This window comes from Patella vulgata, chromosome 7 (genome assembly GCF_932274485.2).
Source record: "Patella vulgata chromosome 7, xgPatVulg1.2, whole genome shotgun sequence".
Classification (NCBI taxonomy): Eukaryota; Metazoa; Mollusca; class Gastropoda; family Patellidae; genus Patella; species Patella vulgata.
In genome coordinates this window covers 9,171,477-9,195,573 of record NC_065885.2, presented here as the reverse complement: position 1 = coordinate 9,195,573, position 24,097 = coordinate 9,171,477, and the positions used below count along the sequence as shown (strand labels likewise).

The following is a 24,097-nucleotide window of genomic DNA, read 5'->3' as shown; positions in this document are numbered from 1 at the left end:
AAGGGACAAGGTATAGCCATTCGGATGAGACAAAAAAACAAAGTCCTGTGTACACATTAGCGTGCACGTAAAAGATCCATAGGCAGTTGGAATTCGATACAAGAGTAGGCTGTAGCGCTGCTTTACAGGCAAAATTGACCCCATAGCACACTGTATGGTGTATGCCCATCTTCATTAGCCCGGTCAGGAGCAGAACAGTAGTACATTAAACCCCATTTTATTTCATTTCAAGTTATAATAGACATCAATTAGCTGGGAGTTGTGCTAAAGGCTTCTCTTTATTCAACACTTGAGAGAAAGAAATAGGGTTTAAAATCCAGGACATTTTAGGACTACCACATGGTATAATTTTATTTCAATAACAAGCTTGTACTGGGAGGAAACCGGAGGATCCGCAGAAAACCCATGAGGTTGGGCATGGCAACCCTACTCCTTATCACGTACATTCACCTAATTCACAACAATAAATTACGAACCTTTTCCAGAGTGAGAGAGAGAGAGAGAGAGAGAGAGTTTAACTCCACTCTACACAAACTTCGTCATTTTAACGTCCACTCGCCACAAACTAGGTCATTTCGGGACTAACACATGGTTCAATTTTATTTCAATAATTCGCTTGCGCATAGCGGTCTTTAGCAGTGGGAGGAAACCGGAGGACCCGGAGAAAACCCACAAGGTTGGACAGGCGACCCTACTCCTTGTCATGTACAACCGGGGAATCGAAACCACGCTTTTCCAGAGCATATGGGCGAGACTGATTTTGTTGAGTGGTCTAACGCATGTACTTTATAGTGATTCAAGTGACATGGTTTCCATCCCTACAGGACAGGGTGTAGGGTTGCCTGTCCTACCTCGTTATTATTATGGTTATTATATTCCCAAAGGTGACAGACAGAGATGGAGGAACAGATAGACAGGTACATAAACCAATTTCAATAGGCTGTAGCACCATAGGTCTTTTGTCTGACGTGGAGAGCGAGCCACCCAAACCGGTCGCCACATCCTACGTACGACCCATGCATCTTTTCTTACTACATATTTCTGTAGCCTTGTGATCGTCTAGAATTTGACTCTAGCTGTCTTTACTTCTGCTTCACGTTGTGTATTTACTTCTTAATGGTTTTTCTCAAGACGTTTGTCTTACCAGGAATAACAATGCAACAGTTCGCTTCTACATTTTATATATATATAGCTGAATACAGGTATACAAGCATAGCACAAATTACAATTCTAACTAAAACCATTTCTCCTCCCTAGCCAGTCTCGCGGCTGTCTAAGAACTCAGATGGTCCCTCTCCGGAATCTAATGCAAGTCTAACGAATTCTCACCAGTATGATAGTTTTGTAGCTGTGGGTTTTGGACGTTCAATTATCTAATTGGTCAAATATCATGTAAATAAGTATAGAGATTGGTCAAACAAGCCGAATGATGCAATCGTAATTTTCCGTCACATGTTCTCTCTGTGGTATTTTATAGACACATGTAACTCTTTTTTATATAACAATATGTCAATTACAGACTATGTTGATTTAGTACAATTCTACATATGTGGGAATCTATCAACTTGCCAAAGATATTCATTAATGAAATATACTGCCACCATTAATTTCAAGAGCAAAAATTCTACCAATATTATTACAAGGCCTCACTGACGTAAAGTGTAAAAAAATTAGTTGGCAAAAATAAGTGCCCGAAATCTAGTAAAACACTAGTTTTACTTTTCTTTTAATTGAGTAACCAATCTGATTAAAACACAGATCCTATTTGGTTTTGTGTTTATAGTTCAAAATTTCGTTTTACTTGTCTTTACTACACTAGGATCTGGAAGAGTTGTTATTTAACTCATGTTCTGAATGGTGTCGGGGATAAGCCAATGAAATGGTCACGGTGAGCTATAGGCGTGTTTTGCACGGAACTGTGGGTAATCCACTAGTAACATCAATGCTGATTGGTTAATCATATGTCTGACATCATAGGGTCATAAGTCGGTCTTTTGACCCCCTGACGTGACCTATCGCTATAACTTGTCAGATCTTCATGTAGTGTAGGGCGTAGGCCATCGAAAGTATAAAAAAAACGAAACCAAATATAGATCTGTATTTTAATCAGATTGTTGGGTACCAGTAACTTGTACTGAATTGACTATTAGACCACGCGTTTGCGGCCATCAAATTTTCCAAATTATCTTGAGGAATCCCTACATGGTAAGCTCCGCTCCTTCACCTCTTGCAAAAGACTGACGCGCTCTCTGTAACCCGAAATTTTTTTCGGGCATTCAGGTTCTGCCCCCCTAACAGTCATCAAACCCGTACGACTATAACTCAACCACCCGCTATTTGTAAAGAAATCAATGTAAATCTATTATATAAGTAGCAACATATGGTTATTTCATTCTTCTGTAAACAGAACTCAAATATTTCACATTATTATTAACAAATGTCTCGACGATTAACTGTATGTTTGGCAGAAAAGACTTCATTTTCCCAACTACATTATAGATTTTATTGGTATGGTTATTGTGAGTTTCTGTTTATATTAAGTTTTAAAATACAGATGTGACATCATCATTTGACATTTGCATAGTAGTATTTTAAATAATCTACGGGCAACGTGCTAACCGTCATTATTTTATACTAGAAGAAGTATTGGACTCACATGACAATTTCATTTGAAATAGTGTCTGCATATTTTAAGCTTTTTAATGGTCTCGAGCTAGAGATTGAGTAATATATTGATACAGCCCTCCAACAACAGAACATCACCACATTACCTTGGCCAGCACTGAGTCCCGACCTCTCCCCCATCGAGCATGTCTGGGACATGCTTGGACAGAGGTTACGTCAACGTCAACAACGTCCTGCCAATGTCCAAGAACTTGCTGCTGCGTTGCAACAGGAATGGGACAATCTGGACCAAAATGACCTTAGACGTCTCATTAGGAGTATGCCACGTCGGATCAATGCTTGTTTGGCAAACAGAGGAGGATTTACCCGTTACTGACTTGGTTGTGATGCTGTGGTAACTTTGCTGTTTGACCCCGGGTATCATTTTACCCTTATAATGGTCAGTCTGTGCCTTACTTAGTCTAACGATCATTTGGAATAAATCGATGAATGTGAACTTCATTTCATTTTGTCATTTGTTTCTTCGTCAGTTTCATTAGGTGACTTTAATAACACTTAAAAATCAAATATCCCCTACTTTTTTTGAATAGTATATATTGATACAGCCCTCGAACTAACTTCCTCTTGCAGAATCTATATTAAAGACTCCCTCTCGACAGTTACATCACACATAAAATATTTTAGTGGAGATAATAAAATAAAACCAAGTACGAACAATCCAAACCATAAGACAGAATTCAAAGTCCTAAAAAACGTTATAGGCAAAATAGTGTATTCAAGCAAAATAGTGTAATCAGCAAATGGACTGCTCCTCATGTACAAAATACACGACAAACAGTGGTAACAGGTGTCCGGAAGAGTAAGCTTACATTTATACAATCTTTGCTTAAAGTAGTTCTCTCTCCTCCTCCTCTCATTACGTCTATACATAAGTATTGTATTTTGGTTATTTTATACCCATAAAGACAGAGTAAGAAGTGTTGTATTTAATCATATCAATCAATCAATCAACACAGAATTTGTATAGCGCAACAATACCTCGATAAAGTTCCTAATGCGCTATAAAGTTGATGTGGATTCTTTTAGTATTTATTTTCGTCAAATAGATGTGTCTTCAAACGTGTCTAGAGTTTTTGATTCTTTGATGTCTTAGGGTATAGAATTCCAGAGAAAAGGTGCTGCAAAGTAAAAAGGTCGTTTCGTCTGTTGAAGTTTGACAGCAGGAATAATGACTTGTTCTGAGATCTTAAGGTTCTACTGGATTCATATGGAGTGTGTAGATCTTGAATGTATTGTGGTACATATACATGTACTTTATAACATCTGAAGATGCCTATGAAGGACTGGGGGTTTGGATGGCCGAATGGTTAGCATGTGTGCGCTGTACCATAAGGTCTGGCAGGGTTTCGATTTCCCGGTTGTACATGACAAGGAATAGGTTCGCCTGTCCAACCTTGTGGGTTTTCTCCGGGTCCTCCGGTTTCCTCCCACTGCTAAAGACCGCTATGCGCAAGCGAATTATTGAAATAAAATTGAAACATGTGTTAGTCCCGAAATGACCTAGTCCTGACTCCTGTGTCAACTATACATCTGATATACATCAATTCATAAGATAACTGTCAGCTTTATAATGTATAGATACTTACACTCAATGATCCATCCGGCCAACATGATCCTTCCGCAGAAAACACAACACGGGCGTCAAACTTGGCAAATTTTTCTAAAATCTCTGACTTTTCCCCAGAAAATACCAGATCATAACTGAAAAACAAATTATACAAGTAACGGAGATTTTGATTTCATGTCCCTTTATAGATCCCATACGTCCCATGTCTCTGCCCAATATCCATGCCCAACCTGTGGAAACATACAGGTCTAATTCTGACCTGTAGACCACCCCATTTTCAACCCCAAAATCTGGATAAACCCATGTCTTTAAATCAACCTGTAGATCTACCCAAGGGATCCACCAATTCCATTCCCAACCTGTGAATTACCCAATTCCATTCCCAACTTGTGGATTTACCCATGTCCATCTCCAACCTGCGGATTCATCCATGTTCATCCCCATCCATGAATCCATGTAGGTCGATTTTCAACCTGTGGATTCACCCATGTCCATCCCTACCCATGAATCCATTCACCCATGTACATCCCCACCCATGAATCCATGTGGGTCGATCTCCAACCTGCGGATTCACCCATGTCCATCCCCACCTATGAATCCACACATGTCCATCTCCTACCTGTGGATTCATTCACGTCCATCCGCACCCACGAATCCACACATAGGATACTGCACCATTGCCTATGGATCCACAAATGTCCATGTCGATCACCAAATATTTAAAATTCATTTTCGGGCTCACATTAATAAGACATATTTCAGTATAACAAAGAGATCTTTTAGATATTGCAAACTATAATGAATAAGGTTGAGATTTGTTTATTGATTGTCGCCCTCACCTGTCTACAAACATTACGATTAGATCATCACGATCCTTAAACTCCTCCAAACCTTCTCGTAATATATTGACCTTTTGACCTCCACCAGCATAATTTGCTATATCTCCACCTCTCCATTGCTTCCCTAAACCTAGAACCTAAAAAATTAAATATTGCATATTTAATAGATGTGTCCTCCTCTGAGATTGTGATTGGTGGTACATATCTGGAACGGAGAGAGAGAGAGAGAGAGAGAGAGACAGAGAGAGAGAGAGTTTAACTCCACTCTACACAAACTTCGTCATTTTGGGGCTAACATATAGTTCAACTTTATTTCAATAATTAGCTAGCGCGTAGGAGTCCTTAGCTGTGGGAGGAAACCAGAGGACAGGCGACCCTACTCCTTGCCACGTACAAGCTGGGATTTCAAAACCACGCCGCCCGACTTAATGACATACCTTGTGATTAGACACGCACGCGATAACCACTGGACACCCCCCCCCTCCCACCCTGGACCTGAACATAACATTCAATTTCATAATCTTTACACCCCAAACAACAAAAAGCTAAAAATTACATGTTTCATAGAAAAAGAATAATAAGCGAATGTTTTATACCCTAACTTAAAAACACATTCTCACGAGATAATTTACAGGGTTGTTATTTCCAATAGGTATGTGGCAAATTTGGTATATATGTAAAGTAGAGACACTCAGTCTTACTAGAAAAATACTGGGCAAAAATGTCAGGGTATCGCTAACTGTCAGCCAGATGGCTTATTGTCTGCCAGCTTGAGTTTGGGAGCGGTTTTTATTTCTTGATCAAATGGTTAGACTGTTTTGGTAACATTGAGGGGGTTAATAATACAACAGACTCTGCAATTAAATGACGGAAAAAGAAGTTGACAGAAAATAATCCGAGCATTTACTTAGGTTTCATATGGATGGTAAATGGGCAGTAAGTAATACTTTCTGAAAATGGGCCCTCCCTCTATCAAGTTCGGTGACAAATATGGCTTCTTAAAGTAGATTTTTTTATATCGTGGGATATTTCCTTGCAAATATAATGTTTTAAGAAGGATTTGAAGCAAATTTTTAGATAGAATAATCAGTTTGAATATGTTTTTAGTCCAAATACATCATCAAATTAACCAGTTTGTCCGTGGGAAGGCATCTTTAAGGAAGGGGGGTGGGGGGTGGGGGGTGACACCTGTATCTGCAACTGGTAGAGTAATTGTGTTCCAAAAAGACAGACAAACCCATTTATTAGTCTCCTTTTTTCGAAAGATGACGGACAATAAAGATAGTATATTTAATACATGAACGAGTCTAGATCTAAAGATAGTTTATTTATTTGGATAGACCAGCCTAAAACCATGGAAAATGAACTGATATGTTTAGATTACATTAAGACATGCATTGTAAACTGCAGCAACTTCTTAATATAATTTCCATGCCAACCCTGCAGGCCTGGTTTACTTTTAAATAAGCGAGACATGCGTTTCAACAATGTACAAGACATGAAGAAACTGTCCACAAATAAATTAACCTTACCTTTACATTAAGATCATATTTTTTGGCTGAACGCATAAACCTTTTAAATCCATCGGTTTCTTCAGTCGCCACAGTCAACGCCAATAAATCTACAAAAAAACAGATTTGTTTTTTTTTAAAGACACGTCAAGACCTAGAATAGTCCAGTGACAGACCTCGGATTTTGGAGAGCATCATTACCAACTTAATAAATGAATTCAACCATGATTTCCAGTTAGCCTGGTGGCTGAAGAGTTGAAATTTGGTTGATGGACTTCCGGGTCACTTTGCTAAATTCCATTTTGATGGCCATTTTTAAAAATGGCCACCGTTATTTCATTGAAATTCAGCGCATCAGGGAAACCTTCATAAAGTCTGAAGTAGATTGTCAAATTTAAAGTGTTGAACGTCGGCGAGGCAGGCAACCAACTTAATGAACGATCAGCTAGTGTGTCACAATCAAACGATATTTGGGGACGGGTCGTTTCTGTGTCAAAATTTGTCACTGAAGACAATTTTGTGATTATGACACTCCTGTGATGTCATTTTCGGTTGGGGTTCTGTCCAATTTCTAAAATAGCCACCAAAATTACCGAAAAAGGAATTTCTAGTTAGGATGGGTGAGTATCACGCAAGTTAAGGCTTTTGATATATCATAATATAGGGCTTTCGTAGCCACTAAATTTAAAATTAATGTCTAAAAATGAATTATTTATTGGAATTTCCGATGATACGGAAAGGTTTGTTCCGCACAGGAATTAGCTTAGAAGGGACAAATACAATTTGTAGAAGCAGATATTTGATGGTAGTGAACCCATTTTTTCCAGGACACCTGTTTCACACAAAATTTTATTTTCTATCTAGACGAACCTTTAGTACAATAATCTATCTGCATACAAAGTTTATGAAAATACACATTTAAACAGCATTTAATATGGTCTTTCATCCGTAGGGCCCTCCCTTCAACTTAAAAATAAATTGTTTATTGGAATTTTCGATTAAACGTAAGCTTTCTTGTAGCTGTAAATTACTCGACTAATACACCAGTTGTTAATTTGTAACATGTTTAACATCATATCTTTCTACGCGAATTAACAATAAATTGTTCATTGGATAAAACAGATACATTTTTTATACTTGTAAAATAAATACCAACTGTTTATATGATAAAGTCTACCATGTACATGTAATATGGAAATTTGCAACACGTTTTAACACCAGATCTTTCTACACGACCTAACAATAAATTGTTCATTGGATAAAAAGGAAACTTTTTTTATTTTAAGTAACTGTAAAATAATATACAAATTATCATTTTATATGGCATATTTTTACTGATACATGTAATTAAAGTATTCAAGTAATGCGGGAATTTGAAACACGTTTTAACATAATACCTTTCGCCTCCCTTTTCAGGGATTTACACTCAAAAGGAGTATGGTAGTTTCAGGGGTCTCTAAACTAGTTAATGTTCTTGCGTAGTCATGAATTTACACCGTTTTGATGAATTATTAAGATATATGCATAAGCTAAAGACACCAGGATATACTCTAGAAAGAAATTTCGAGCCTGGTTGGAGAGAACCCTTTCGTTCACCTCACGGAGCAAAGATACGCCTGTCCTATCCTAGGTATCATATGTGTAATTTTTTTATCAACTTCACAACTTTCAATATAAATATAGCATTTATTTTTAAATGGAGGGTCGGATGCATCATTTTTAGCATTATCAGTAACATCATTTTCAGCATTCATTTTTGAGTTTTTATTCAAGTTCAGTGACTCTGAAAACCTTATAAAAGAGATATTATAAGCTATATAAAACAGAAAATTGACAATTTTCTAATAAAAATCATTCATTTTACGGAAATTCTGGCCACCATTTTGAATTTTCGCCATCTTGGATTTTTCAAACTTTTTGTTTACATTAAACATACATTATGCAAGAGCTAAATCTGCCATTGCAGGTCTTTCTTTAGGCCATAACTAACTCTCGATGGCATCAGATTTTTCCTATATTAAATAGATTAGAACCATAGGACGGTTCAGCCATATTTTGATTTAATCTAAAAATGGAGGAGCGAGACTTAGCTTTGAACAACCAGTACGGTGGTTTAAAATTATTTACTGATAAAATTGACTAGTGCTTATTGTGTTACTATGGATGTTACAAAACTGGAAATAAACTCTACCAATACAAAACTGGTTAACATATATATATATTTAAGGGATGGATTCAACAGTTTAATCCTTTGGACCTGAGCGGCTCAACTTGTTTAAGTTTGTATAACTGGCATCACATGGTCGAGTGTCCGACACCCAGACAATCTTTGGTACATCTGGCACCACATGGTTGAATGTCAGACACCCAGACAATCTTTGGTACAACTGGCACCACATGGTTCAATGTCCGACATCTAGGCAACCTTTGGTACAACTGGCACCACATGGTTCAATGTCCGACACCCAGACATTCTTTGGTACAACTGGCACCACATGGTTGACTGTCCGACATCCAGACAACCTTTAGTACAACTGGCACCACATGGTTCAATGTCCGACATCCAGACAACCTTTAGTACAACTGGCACCACATGGTTCAATGTCCGACATCCAAACAACCTTTGGTACAAGTGGCACCACATGGTTCAATGTCCAACATCTAGAAAACCATCATGATTAAATATTGGTGATAAACCAAGAAATCAAACTTAGAATGGGGTTTAATGTCACGTCAACCCAACACTGATTATTTTGGGACTAACATAGGGAAGCCTTTGTTCTTTCTATGGTTACAAAATGAAATGAAATGAAATGGGGTTTAACGTCTTACTGTTCTGCTCCGAACTGGGCTAATGAAGACGAGCATACGCCATACAGTGTGCTATGAGGGAAATTTTGCCCGGACAGAGGCAACTGTCAAGGGATCTTTTACGTGCACGCCAATGTGTACACGGGACCTCAGTTTTTCGTCCCATCCAAACGACTAGACAGCTGTCCTTGTCAGGGGTTACCAAATACATGATATTTTGAATAAAGCAAAATAAAGTTTCGATGTTGTCTTTGATTCTATGATCTGGTACGGAGTTTTAAACAAGTAATTCAATATAGTGCCCAATCACAAAATCAAATGCAATGAAATGGAGTTTAACATTTCTACTCGCTTGTCCTTCAAGATTAAAATGTATTTCAACCGATTTTGATCTGTAATGTTTAATAGCCATCTGATTAAAACACAGATCCTATTTCGTTTCGTTTTTTATAGTTCAAAATCTCCTTTTACTTGTCTTTACTACACTTGGATCTGGAAAAGTTGTTATCATTGACGTGTTCTGAATGGTATGAGGAATTAGCCAATGAAACGGTCTGTTACGGCGAGCTTTAGGCATGTTTTGCATGGAACTGTGGGTAATCCACTAGTAACATCAATGCTGATTGGTTAATCAAATGTCTGACGTCATAGGGTCAAAATCCTCTCATATGACCTCTGACGCGACCTATCACTACAACCGGTCAGATCTTCATGTAGTGTAGGCCATCGAAAGTATAAAGAAACGAAAACGAAATATAGATCTGTATCTTAATCAGATTCTTTAATTCACTTTGAAATTTGCCTGATGAGTTTGCATAAAAACGAAAATAGTAGCTTTTATGATTTCCAGTTTTACACTTAAACTATTAAAAAGAAAAAAAAAATGTGAATCAATTAAAGATAGGTTGCCAGGCAACGAAACATACACCCACAGCAGCTAAGTTGTCTGGGCAGTCAACAAGAGTTGTCACATGTTTTTTTCTTTTGTCGGTAATGAAACATTTATAATACACTAAAATCTGATTAAGAGTAACAACTCATTAAGTAATTATCAGAATTCATTAGAATTGGTTTGGCTTCTAGTTCTGCTCCATGATCACATTTAGTATACAAAACATTATCATAGATTTAGCTGTTCCAATTATCAAAGATAGGTTGCCAGGCAACGAAACATATGCTCACAGCACATAAAAACCATACTACGAATAATAACACATTAAGTTATTATCAGAAATCATTAGAATTTGTTTCGATTGTGTGTCTCGTGACCTTGACAAATTTAAATTAACTTTAGCCTCTAGAGCAACCACTAAGTGATCAAGGCCCATAACTCTGGCAGTACTTATCAGAAATTGTTGAAAATGATTAGGATCCTGTTAGGATCAGATATTAACTTTAGCCTCTAGAGCGGCCACAAGATTTTTCGAAGTGATTAAGGGCCATAACTCTGGCAGTAATTATCAAAATTTGTTGAAAATCAATCGGCTTCTTTGTCTCATGACCCTTAACACTGTGTATAAATTTAAACTTAATCGGATATTCATTTTAACTTCTAAAGCATCCAAAATATTTTTCAAAGAGATCAAGCGCCATAACTCTGGAAGCAATTATCGGAAATTGCTGTAAATTAATAGACTTCTTAGTCTCCCGACCTTAAACAGTGTGTAAAAAAATAAAGTCAATCAGATATATTTCAATGTGGGTGTATATAGAAAACCAGTTTCAACAAGTCAAAACAAAATCTATTTAAATCCTTTCAAAACTGTAACAGCTGGATCTCCGTTCTATAAATATTTCTGAGTTACTTTGACCACAAATGCTCGTCCGATTAACAAGAAATTTTTTCAAAGGAATTAGCATTTTCTCAATGAAGAAATCAATTTCTTGACAATATCACATTTTTCATGGCTGTATCTACATTCATCATTCAGTTAAGTACCGGTACACTAAACGAAAGTATCAACGGTAAATAATCTTCCAGCTTGGACACGATTAGATTAAAGAGGGGCCCATTAACGACATTTATTTTCTTGGTGAAAGGGATGAAGCCCTTTTAAAGCCAACACAAGAAAACCCTTGAATCCAAATAATGAAATGAAATGGGGTTTAACGTCTTACTGTTCTGCTCCGAACTGGGCTAATGAAGATTGGCATACGCCATACAGTGTGCTATGAGGGAAATTTTGCCCGGACAGTAGCACTATGACCTACTCTTATATTGAATTCCAACTGTCAAGGGATCTCTTACGTACATGCCAATGTGTACACGAGACCTTGGTTTTCGTCCCATCCGAACAACTAGACAGCTGTCTTGTCAGGCCCTATCTCCTGCATCACTGACAAGGGGGAACCACGCTGGAAAATCTGGATGAACTTTCTCGGCCAATGCAGGGATCGAATACCTGACCTCCAGGCTAGCGAGCCAGTGTCTTACCCATTTAGCCACTGTGACCCCCTGAATCCCAAAAAATAAGTCTGCAAGCCAACAAACAAACCCTTGTGTGAAATGTCTAATACACCAATAACTTCAATTTTTTTTATATTTGATTTGTCTGGTATACATACAGATGAAAAGAATTCTCTCTCATGACTAGTCACCATCATTTCAGAGCAAATTACATTCGCTTCGCAACAATGATTGGACTTGATAAATTAGCATATTAATTATGCTTATGGTGATGGGACGTTTATATATATTATATATATACAATTCATGCAAGTGATCAGTTTTTTTGAAGCAAGAATGATTTGAGTTAGGGTTGTTTATTATAGCTGGATATTTTTTTAGAGGATGTTTTTTTCAGAATAGAGATTTTTGCTGGTAGTATAGGGTTTTACAAGACTTTTCATATAATAAGATATTTAAAAACAGCAGTAACACCCCTCCCCCCCCAAAAAAAAACAGACTTAGGTTCAAATGAGGTGATTTATTCATCTTCATAAGTTTTCGGTCTTTTAGCCTAAAAGTGAAACATTATCAGAACATAAACCACCGCTCGTGTAACCTAAGTCTGTTTTTGTACTGGTGCTGTGCAGGGATTTTTAAATATCTATTACTCATTGCTTTTTCCGCCGGCATCATTGTTTGATCCAACAGCTACACAGATCTACCGGCCTGTCCAGCCTCTGCTACTCTTTTAAGGGGGTGTTGCCACCCGCCACCACACCCCTCCCTTTATTCCCGCTTTTCAGGGGGTGTTCCCATCCCCCTAGCCCCTCCCTCTATTTATATATATATATAAGATGTATCTTGGTTGTATAAGGCTTTGAAGACAAATAGGAGTGACTTGAACTTAATTCTTTGGTGAAATGGGAATCAATGTAGAGATTGCAATACAGGGTAGATGCATTCATGGGTGTAAGCATAGCAGTTACAAGGCAATATTCATGGGTGCAGCAGATGGTTTAATTTTCAAAAGATTATTTTTCCATTAATTTAAATATCTGTATGTTGATACAAAATGAATTTAAGACTACAAATGGCTTCTATTAAATCATCTAGACAATATCTACATCAATATAGCACAAAATGAGAACCACTGCCATATTTGTTTTTATCTTTAAGTAGATTTACATCTGGACTACGTACACACTCTCACGTACACACATTGTATATTAACCCAGTAAACATACATACCATACAAATAGTTTCTTTAAGTCAGCAATCTATATTAACCCATTATCAATCTATATTAACCTTTTATAAATCTATATTAATCCTATATTAATCTGTTTTAACCCTTTATCAATCCACATTAACCCTTTATCAATCTGTTTTAACCCATTATCAATCCTTTATCAATCCATATTAACCCTTTATCAATCCTTTATCAATCCATATTAGCCCTTTATCAATCTTTATTAACCCTTTATCAATCTATATTAACCCTTTATCAAATTCTATTAACCCTTTTTCAATCCATATTAACCCTTTATCAATCTGTATTAACCTTTTATCAGTCAGTATTAACCCTTTATCAACCTATATTAACCTTTTATCAACCTATATTAACCCTTTATTAATTTCTATTAACCCTTTAAAAATCCATATTAACCCTTTATCAATCCGTATTAACCTTTTATCAATCAGTATTAACCCGTTATCAACCTATATTAACCTTTAATCAACCTATTAACCCTTTATCAACCTATATTAACCATTTATCAATTTCTATTAACCCTTTATCAATCCATATTAACGCTTTATCAATCCATATTAACCTTTTATCAATCAGTATTAACCCTTTATCAACCTATATTAACCCTTTATCAACCTATATTAACCCTTTATCAATCTTTAGCATTCTATATAAACATGTATCATACAAATAGTTTCTTCAAGTCAGAAATCCATATTAACCCTTACGTGATAAGTGGCGCATTACCCATGCTGCAGATGTGGCATATTATATTTCATTATATTACGATTTGAATATTGAATATTGTAATTGCGCTTGTATAATATATCATTAGAAACAAATTAAATCAACTCTGATTTCCACTATGAAGCAGGGGCAAGTGAACTATATTTGGCAATGTGTAACTCATTATTTGGATATCATTGATTCCTTCAGAGAGAGAAATGGGGTTTAACGTCCACTCGACACAAACTAGGTCATTTCGGGACTAACATATGGTTTAATTTTATTTCAAGAATTCGCTTGCGCGTAGGGGTCTTTAGCAGTGGGAGGAAACCGGAGGACCCGGAGAAAACCCACGAGGTTGGACAGGCGACCCTACTCCTTGCCACGTACAACCGGGGATTCGAAACCACGCCAGTTGACTCAATGACAGGCCTTATGATACAGCGCACGCACGCTAACCATTTAGCCATCCACCCCCCCCCCTCCTTCAGCGCAGTATAGTCACTCACAAGCATGTATACAATGTGCTTTTCCTACTCAACCTACATTGTGTATAATATTATCATTAAAAAATATCAATATTTACAAACAATCATAATGTATTTAAAAGTGCAATCTGTCAAATTACCACTTTATTTAACATACTTTTAAATGCAAGAGCTAAATCTGCCTATTGCAGGTCTTTCTTAAGTTCGGAAATATTATATAAACTATTAATTAGACATTAATTAACTTATCCAGACCATAATCAACTCTCAATGTCATCGCTAGCCTGTGATATTTACTGGATTAGGATTCAATTTACAGCTCATGATTAAATCCAAAAATGGATAATTGAGACTATGTTTTTTATCGTACCGACTTTAGTAATGATGATCGAGGCTAGGCCGAAAATTCAATTGCTAAATTCTTGGTTCAGAGTCGATCAATTTGACTGAAATTTTCAGAAAATACCCTTTACAGTATCTAGTTTTTAACTATCATAGTGAGAATTGGCAGCTCTTTATCAAATCTCTCATAGTGTATCTTTAAAAAAATATCAATATTTACAATCATAATCTATTTAAATGGGCAGTCTGTCAAATTACAACTATAGTTTAACTATTGTAATATAACATTTATACATTTATAATGTGTTTGGATCTGCTGTGGATTGCTAACCTGGTATTCCCATGTTTGATCCCGTTGTTGGTCCAGAAATGTCATCAGGATTGCATGCCAATCTGTACATGGATTCATGGAACCTTGGTTTTTCGTCCCATCCGAACGACTGACAAGGGTGAACCCTGCCAGAAAATCCAGATGAACTTTCTCAGCCAACACCGGGATCGAACACGGGACCTAGAGGTTAGATAGTCACGTCAGAGGTCATACAGGTGTCTTTTGAAACTATGATGTCAGACATCGATAAATCAACCAGCGTTGACGTTTCTAGTGGTTTATGCACAGTTTCGTGCATGGCACGCCAAGAACTCGCTGTAACAAACCATGTCATTGGCTATGATTACATCGGATATGATGACAGCAGACAAAAGACAGCAGAGATTATGTAGGTGGAGTTAACGCCTGTCAATCAAACGATCGGCCATACTAAGAATCGGTGAAGATGGAATTCAATCCCATTTCTAGTCAAAAATTACACTGGTGATAACTATGTTCAGAATAAAGTAATTTGACTGAAATTTTCAATATATTCTTCTTTCATCATCTATTTTTGAACTGTTATAGCAAGAATGGCTAACTCCTTATAAAAATCTCCCATAATGTATCATTAAGTCACATCGATGATATCCTTATCAGTGATTGTCACGGTCTAGCGAATATTCACTGCTGATCAATGTGGTTGCTGTCTGGTACCAATTATCCCGTGATCGATCCTAGTGTTGGCCTTTTCAGTAGTACAAGACAACGGGTCTGGCAAGGGACGAAAAACCAAGGTCCTGTGTACACATTGCCATGCACTTAAAAAATCCCTTGGTAGTTGGAATTTGATATGAGAGTGAACCAGAGTGCCGTTGTCCGGCCAAAATTTCCCTCATAGCACACTGTATAGCATTTCTCCGTCTTTATAATTCCGGTTGGAGCAGAACAGTAGGACGTTAAACCCCATTCTATTTCATTTCTATCACCTTGATGGATGGTATCTGTGAGATGGCATCAAGTTCAGTGTGAAGCTGTGTGTCATCAGTGTATTGTTGGTTGTATGTATACGGCCCTCATTGTTTGTTGGGGCATGTATACAGCCCTCATTGTTTGTTGATGTATGTATCATTGTTTGCTTGTGCATGTATATGGCCCTCATTGTTTGCTGGGGTATACAGCCCCCATTGATTGTATCAAACTGTTTCACAGAGGTAATGCAAAAACCTTTTAACACTGTACAAAATGACTGACCTTTAAGGTCACGCCCAGTAAAGTTTTACATGCAACGGCACATCAAATGGCAACAATACCATTTGCATTATTTTCATAGGACGTATTAATACAAATTGGTCCTGGCAGAATTGGTGCCTTTTACTCATTTTATGCCCCTGCATACTATTTTATGTACATGCACCCATTCACACTAATTAGGAAATATGTTTAATATAGATATACTTGAAACACCTTTATTCATTTTCTTAAACATACATTATGCAAGAGCTAAATCTGCCTATTGCCTATTAACATGAAAAGACCTTAATCAACTCTCAATGCCATCTTATGTGTTTAATTTTTATTGGATTTGAATCCGATCTACTGCTCAACGCTCATTGATGATTAAATGCAACAATGGATAATTGAGACTATGTTTCTTTTTATCTTACCGACTTTAGTAATCCGCTAATATCTTGGTTCCGAGTGAAGCAATTTGACTAAAATTTTCAGCATATTCCCTTTACATTATCTAGTTTTTAACTATTATAGTGAGAACTGCAGGCTCTTTATCTAATCTTCCATAATGCCCTTTAATAATTTAAAAAATGTTTTAGAATTTAATTATCAGAAGAAATAAAAGTTGATATTGAGAGCTAATTAACTCGCCCCGACTAGTGATATTGGTTGCCAAGCGAATATCTACTGCGGAATGTTATTTAGCAGAAGAAATAAAAGTTCATATTGAGAGCTACATGTAATTAATTCGCCCCGATCAGTGATATTGGTGGCCAAACGAATATTTACTGCTGATCAGGTTGTGTTTGTATAAGTAAAACAGTAAGTAACACATGGGTATTATTTTATATACTATGTCACAGGTTGTGTCTATTTCATGTTAAATTAACTGTAAAAATCATGTCCTACCAACACTAGAATGGTGCAACATGTCTTATTTGGTTTACGGATTATCTTTAGTTTTAGTCCTTCACTGGCCCTGTCTCGATACATTTTTTGTTTGTTCTATTATAGCAGTGATTCTCAATCCTTTTTTTGCCAACGGCACACCTTGGAACACATGAAAAAATAGCGGCACACCTGGCTAAATGTATATGAAAAATATTAGAATTTTGCAATATAAAAACATGGTAAGTCAGAAAGCATACAACCGTGGGCAGAGACTAGTCATAGAAACATATAGAATGACTCAAACTAAATAAAGAAAAACACAGCTATGAACTTATCAGTAGACACCAGTGAATACTAAATTGGAATCACATGGTTTTTGCGCATTTTCTTACTGGGCTGTAAAACTAGTGTTGTCTCATATTTATTCTTTTGTGGATAATGGGAGCATTTGCAAGACAATGATATCAATTTAATACAAATAGGATGACAGCTTTTGTTGTTTGAGCGTTCACAAGGATCCAGAAAGTGAAACAAGGACCATAACTCTTATCACTAATTAATGGAAATTGTTCAAGTTCGATAGGCTTCTTCGTTTCATCATTTAAATAATGCATATAAATTTTATGTGGATCGGATGATAACTTTTGTCAGAGCATTCACAAAGTTCTATAAAGTGAAACAAGAGCCATAACTCTATAGAAGTAAGTAGCAAAAATTATTGAAATTCTATAGGCTTCTTCAGTATACTAATTCAAATAATGCTAAATCGTCTGAGCAGTCGACAAGGGTTGTCGGATATTTATTCGTTTGAAGGTAATCTGGGGCATTTACAAGACAATTTCAAACGAATCAGATTATAATTTTCCTAGTTTGAGGGTTCACAAGATACATGTACTACAAAGTGAAACAAGGGCCATTCTAGAAGTAATTAAGTGAAATTGCTGAAATCCAATAGGCTTCTTCGATTCACTAATTTAAATGATGCAAATAAATTTCATACAGATCGGATGATAACTTTCGACAGACAGGGGCATTGGCAATGTACGACCACATTTCCATGTGGGCATAAAAAAGGAGCCATTTTAGAATAATCAAAGTATAAGTTTTAACCTAATAATCAGGTGAAAATTATGAATTAATTCTATTCAATCATACATACATGCTATAAAATATTTACACATAACATTTCTTTCCAGTGTTCAGGACTCTTTAAATTATATTTGTGGTTTTATAATGGAAACCAGATGATGTCCTAAAAAAGTTTTTATTTTGAATTTAAATTTGACATAAAAAAAAGGTGATAATATTTTGTGAATGGTTTAATTATTATCAACTGTGGCGCTATGTTAAATCGGGCGAATGTACAGGAAGTATTTTAAGCGTTGATTTTGTTACAGACTTAAAAAAAATATGTACGGAAGTAAATCCAAAATGGCCATATTTAAAGACACTAACAACTATTTATGGAACACCAATTACTAGTTTATTAACATGCAACGTTTCGACTATGATACTCACATGTTTATCACATATTTTTTTTACTTGATAAAGACGAGAGTATCATCTTGCAAACGTTGCATGTAATTGAAATCTTAGTAACTGAACATATAATATAAAAACACAAATTTATATGGAAAAAAAACAATCACTGGGTTTATTTCACACTACGTTTCAACAAGTTCCTCTTGTCATTCTCAAGTAAGTAAATTTACTTGAGAACGACAAGAGGAACTTGTTGAAACGTAGTGCGAAATAAACTCAGTGATTGTTTTCCATATAAATTTGTGTTTTTATAAACCAGCAATTGTTATTCTATAAATAGTGTTAGAGTGTTACTATTCAATAACTAAATGACACTTATAGAAGTTTCGACATAGACTAATGTCCAAAAGAAAGTATACACACTAAAAGTATAACTAAGTTTTGTTTAGATTAAAAACATTTGATAAAGCATTACTGAGTTTGTCTCTTGTGTCCAAACTCAACATTTCTAAGCAAAATTAAAATGTGAAACAAATTGACATTCTACCCAAATACATATACCATGGAAAAACAACTTTGGTTGATGCAGCATAAAATGCACAGTGTATACTTTCTTATGGACATTAGTATATGTATTTAAAGACACACACAGTCACAACCCCGAAACAAGCCACCTGGGAAAAATTCCCCCCAAATCTCAAACTGCATATGTAACCATAGAAAAAAAAATCCAAATTTCCAACATTTGACACAAAGAATTATGTTGACGAGTTATAATAATCCACCAAGGGACAATTTAAAGCGGAAATTGCAAATTTTCTAAGAAAGTCAAAACGTAATTATTTCTATGTCTTTTGCTCAATAGGTTGTCAACTCACAATTATACGATCATAGGTGTCATTCTCACACTTAAGATTCATTTACACAGGAAATAATAACACAATTACCTCCCTTGTTTTCTATTCTCCATCATGGAGTAGCGATATCCAAACGTTTGAAAATGAAGAGGAAAATGATATTTTTGCCAATTTCTCAGCTGGCAATAGTGAATTATAGGATTAATAGGATTATTCTTTAACAAGGTAGGACTGTTTATTTTCAGGCTTTATTTTAATAAATTTTAAAAATATAACTTAAAAATTTGCAATTTCCGCTTTAAGGGGTCCTATTCGTGAATTTTATATTATGTCGTCCACCGTGGATGCAGCATGTTGACAAATTTTCAATTCCACATATCTTTGTATACATTGAACGGAACTTAACCATTTTTGATTGATATTTCTTTTAGAGATTAAACATTCACAATATTGTATGTAGTTTGTAAAGGATTCCCCAATCCCTCAAATGGCGTTTTAAGACTTTAATATACATAAACGAAAGTCCTTTTGGATCTGAGGAGTTGGATGGCCGAATGGTTAGCATGTGTGCGCTGTATCATAAGGTCTGTCATTGAGTCAACTGGTGTGGTTTCGTTTCACCGGTTGTACGTGACAAGTAGTAAGGTCGCCCGTCCATCCTCATGGGTTTTCTCCAGGTCCTCTGGTTCCCTCCCACTGCTAAAGACCCCTATGCGCAAGTGAATTATTGAAATAGAATTAAACCATGTGTAGCCCTGAAATGACTTAGTTTGTGTTAGTGGATATTAAACTTTCTCACTCTCTCTCTCTTTCTCTCTCACATGTAAGTTAAATCAAAATTATGTTACATCATAAGTTGTTGGGTGGTTTACCTATATCCTATACTATATGGTCTACAATGGATGCTGACAAATTTTCAATTCACTCATCTTTGTAAATACTGAATGAAACAAAAACATTTTGGACTGATATTACTTTAAGAATTCAATTTTTACGTTATGTAAACTAAATTAAAATTATATGTTACATTATAAATTGTTGGGTGTTGTCACCAGCTTGTGGGATATATACATGTATCTAAAATAGAATCGTCACTTAAAACATATGGTAGTGTTTAACATAGGTCCTTCGTTATTACAGCGCTTACCATAACATACTTGTTCTTTGTATGGCAGACATTGTCATTTTTGAAATTTAAAGTGGATATTACCAAAACTGGAGCAACTGTCATGGATATTACCGAAACTGAAAGGACAATATTGGTGCCAGTCATTATCACATATGTGATGGAACTGGTTAAACACGTTCCAAATATAATTTTAACACAGAGATACATTGCTACGATAGATGCGCAATCAATGTTTTAACAATCGGAAGCCACGAACCCAAAAGGAAAACACGTGTAATCCCTCTATATAACTGACTGAAGTTAATAATTTACTCAACTTTCAATCTTTGATCTAGAAACACAAAAATTTGCACATAGTTTCTTACTGATAACATTAAAACAAGAAAGGCTTTATAAAGGGTCCTATTTTAGTTAAAACAAGGCGAACAGTTCTGAGTAATTCTCAACTTAAGTCCGAGAATGCTTTGCGGAACTGAGGCCAGAGGCTGCATTTTTATTGGTTGTTGGTTAAAATCATGTTTTACATATATATATCCATACTACAGCTTCCCGGAGTCACGCAATTCAGACATACATTTCATTCAAACATATACCTTGATAAATCTGTTGATTGCAACTAATAATAGTTTAGGCAAGCCTTGTTAATGTCATTTACATGTAAACCAAGGGTGTATACAGCGTATAAAAATCATCCTTGAGTTTGGGCATTATCAATGTGTGGTTTAATGGTGGAGAGCGAGACATTAAGTAATATTTTGATACTGCACGAGCCGTTAGCCGAGTGTTGTTTCAACATATTACGCAATGTCTTTAGCTCGAGACCATTAAACAACTTAAAATACAGACTGTATCCCGCACGTGCTTTTCATTGAAATACGTCACGCGAGTCCAATATTTCATCTAGTATAGATAATGTACGATTGGCAAGTTCTTTCCAATAATGGTACGCCAACATCAAAGGATGATTGACGTCACATCTGTATTTTAAATGCAAATACTGCACCAAATACAAAATAAATAGCATCATTCATATATATTTTTTTTTTGGTTAAAAACTAATTATTAGGTAATTATTTTAAAATTATCAGTTAAACCATTTTTAACTTGTTTTTATATTGTTTTATAAGATACATCAAAGATTCATTATATGTGTTTATAAGGATATCAATAAGTCACACCTGTTCTATTATAGTTTATAGAAGTATTTAATCAGTTATAATTAAGTATATATAACAATAGATTATATCAAACAGTAAATCTTCAGGTTAAAGGTGTCAAAAAACCACATGTTTTAAATAAGAGAGGTAGACAGAGAGAGAGAGACACAGAGAGAGAGGGGGAGTGTAACATGCACTCGACACAAACTAGGTCATTTCGGCACTAACATATGGTTCAATTTTATTTCAATAACTTGCTTGTGCGCTGTTCTTTAGTGGTGGAAGGAAACCGGAGGAGCCTGAGAAAAACCACAAGGTTGGACAGGCGACCCTACTCCTTGTCGTGTACCTTGTCAACCGGGAATCAAAATCACACCAGTTGACTCAATGACAGACCTTATGATACAGCATGCATACGCGCTAACCATTCGGCTTCCAACCTCCCCAAATACAGAAACACATAGTAGCCTAACTATGATAAAATATACATTTTATACAGTATTTATCAACAATTAATAAGAGAACTATAACACCAAAAGAATACTGGATATTTTATGTACAGGTACTACATATTTTCATCATCTATTCATAGACTATATATACATCCTCTGTTGTGTATTCACCAATAACTTACAGTGAAATATACAACCCATACTAATATGTAACACCTATGGTGTATTTATCAATAACTCACAGTGAAATATACATAAAACCCATACTTTATAATAATATACACAAGTATCTTGTGTATTCTCCAATAAACTTAACAATATACACAAGTCTAGGGGGGGGGGGGGGGGGGGTACCAACAACACAGTGAAAAATATATATAATGCATATGTTATAATATGCATTTGGCTAGATGTATGCACAAATAATCCACAATACAATATACATATTTACCAATAACTCACATTGAAATACACATAAAACCCCTATTACAAATCTGATTTTCAGTTCATCATAACATTATCTACGGATGCATTCAATGTGTTGCATTGAAAGAGAACTGAATACCGTTACAATTTTTTTTATTAATAATGATCATCATCAAATCTGTTTTTGTTGTTTTTGGATATAAGCAAAAATATGATTTGTAAAGCAGCTGGGCTGGGTAAAATAGCTATTTGTTGGGGTCTTTTTTCATTTAATAACTTACGATTCTGCAGTCTATTCATTTATCGCATGTCTATTAATATAGCATAGAGTAAAAAAAATACAGAGATTATTATTATACCCCCTCTACCACATCATTTAAATCATAGAGAGTCAAACCATGACATCTTGTAGATCTTATGATATATTTTTCATTTCAAATTCCTGACTAGTAGTAAGCTGAGGTGAGGCTTTCTTTCAGGTTTCATCTTTCTTAGTACAAAACCTGTAAGCCCACATCTACATAGGCCTACAAATCCCTAATAAACAAAAGTTTACAAATAGGTCAACTCACCATGTTTTAATTCGGACGATGACCCTATATCAATGCCACAAGTGGCCAGTAGCAAGACAGCCAAAAACGCAAGCATTTTGGTTCCAAATTGTCCTGAAAGTCCAAAAAATTCCAAATAATGTTTTGATCTGTATTTGCAGGTCACACGAATCAATTGGAATATTTCAACTTTTTGCAGCGGTTAAAGTTTGTTGTTGTTACATGAATGGTTTTATTTCTTCGTAGAATTGTTGCCACATCACCGATAAGATGTCTGGAAGTAATCCGACACCTAATTTTTGTATATAGAGTTCAAGCCACCACCTCACTCTCTTCTCTCTGACAGCCGTACTACTGTTCTCAACGCTTCCACAAGAAATCCTTTCAACGCCAAAACTAGTCGATAAAGTATTCTGGCAAGGAAATACCTCTAGTAGAAGGCGCAACCAATCGGAAAGTGGGCGTCCCCTTGTCAGCGTTGTTCGTGCTAACTGTCACACGAGGCAAGGCATTATGTTAGTTGAATTCGTTGATTGTTTTTAAAGTTAAAGGGAATTTTGTACGTAGGAATTATAAGTTAGTAATACTGTATTCATTTATGGTAATTTATTCAACTGATCGTCGAGACACAATAAGAAGTTTGAAGACGTTAAAGCTCCAGCAAGTTGTATCTAATGTTGAAGAGAGAGAGAGAGAGAGAGAGAGAGAGAGAGGGCTATATAAAATGATAATTTTCGATTTGACGAATGCATCCATTCATTAATTGTAATTTTTTCAATTGATCGCCCATAGATATTAGCTTCAAAAATGGCTCCCTCGTACTCTCTTAAAAATGTACGGAGTTTAAAGAAATCAAAGCTTCAGCAAGTCCTAGCTAATGTTAATTGGGTTGGGGTCAATTTGAAGCGATGTGACGACCGCGCATTATATATCGGGCACATTAAAATTTAACAGAAATCCTACCAGCTTTCGTTCAGATATCGACGCCAGGGCGTAACTAGC

General features: G+C 35.9%; 1 protein-coding gene across 1 annotated transcript in view; it reads right to left on the bottom strand.

Moving 5' to 3' along the window:
* The window catches only part of LOC126828860 (multifunctional procollagen lysine hydroxylase and glycosyltransferase LH3), a 43,791-nt gene extending 20,297 nt beyond the window's left edge, over positions 1–23,494 (bottom strand). Inside the window, exons 1-4 of the mRNA XM_050558936.2 lie at positions 23,117–23,494; positions 6,624–6,712; positions 5,092–5,228; positions 4,272–4,386 (exon numbers count right to left, since the gene is read on the bottom strand). Coding sequence (XP_050414893.1) covers positions 4,272–4,386; positions 5,092–5,228; positions 6,624–6,712; positions 23,117–23,192 — 417 coding nt within the window. The 5' untranslated portion in view covers positions 23,193–23,494. The remainder of the gene's footprint in view (positions 1–4,271; positions 4,387–5,091; positions 5,229–6,623; positions 6,713–23,116) is intronic.
* Positions 23,495–24,097: the final 603 nt, after the last annotated feature.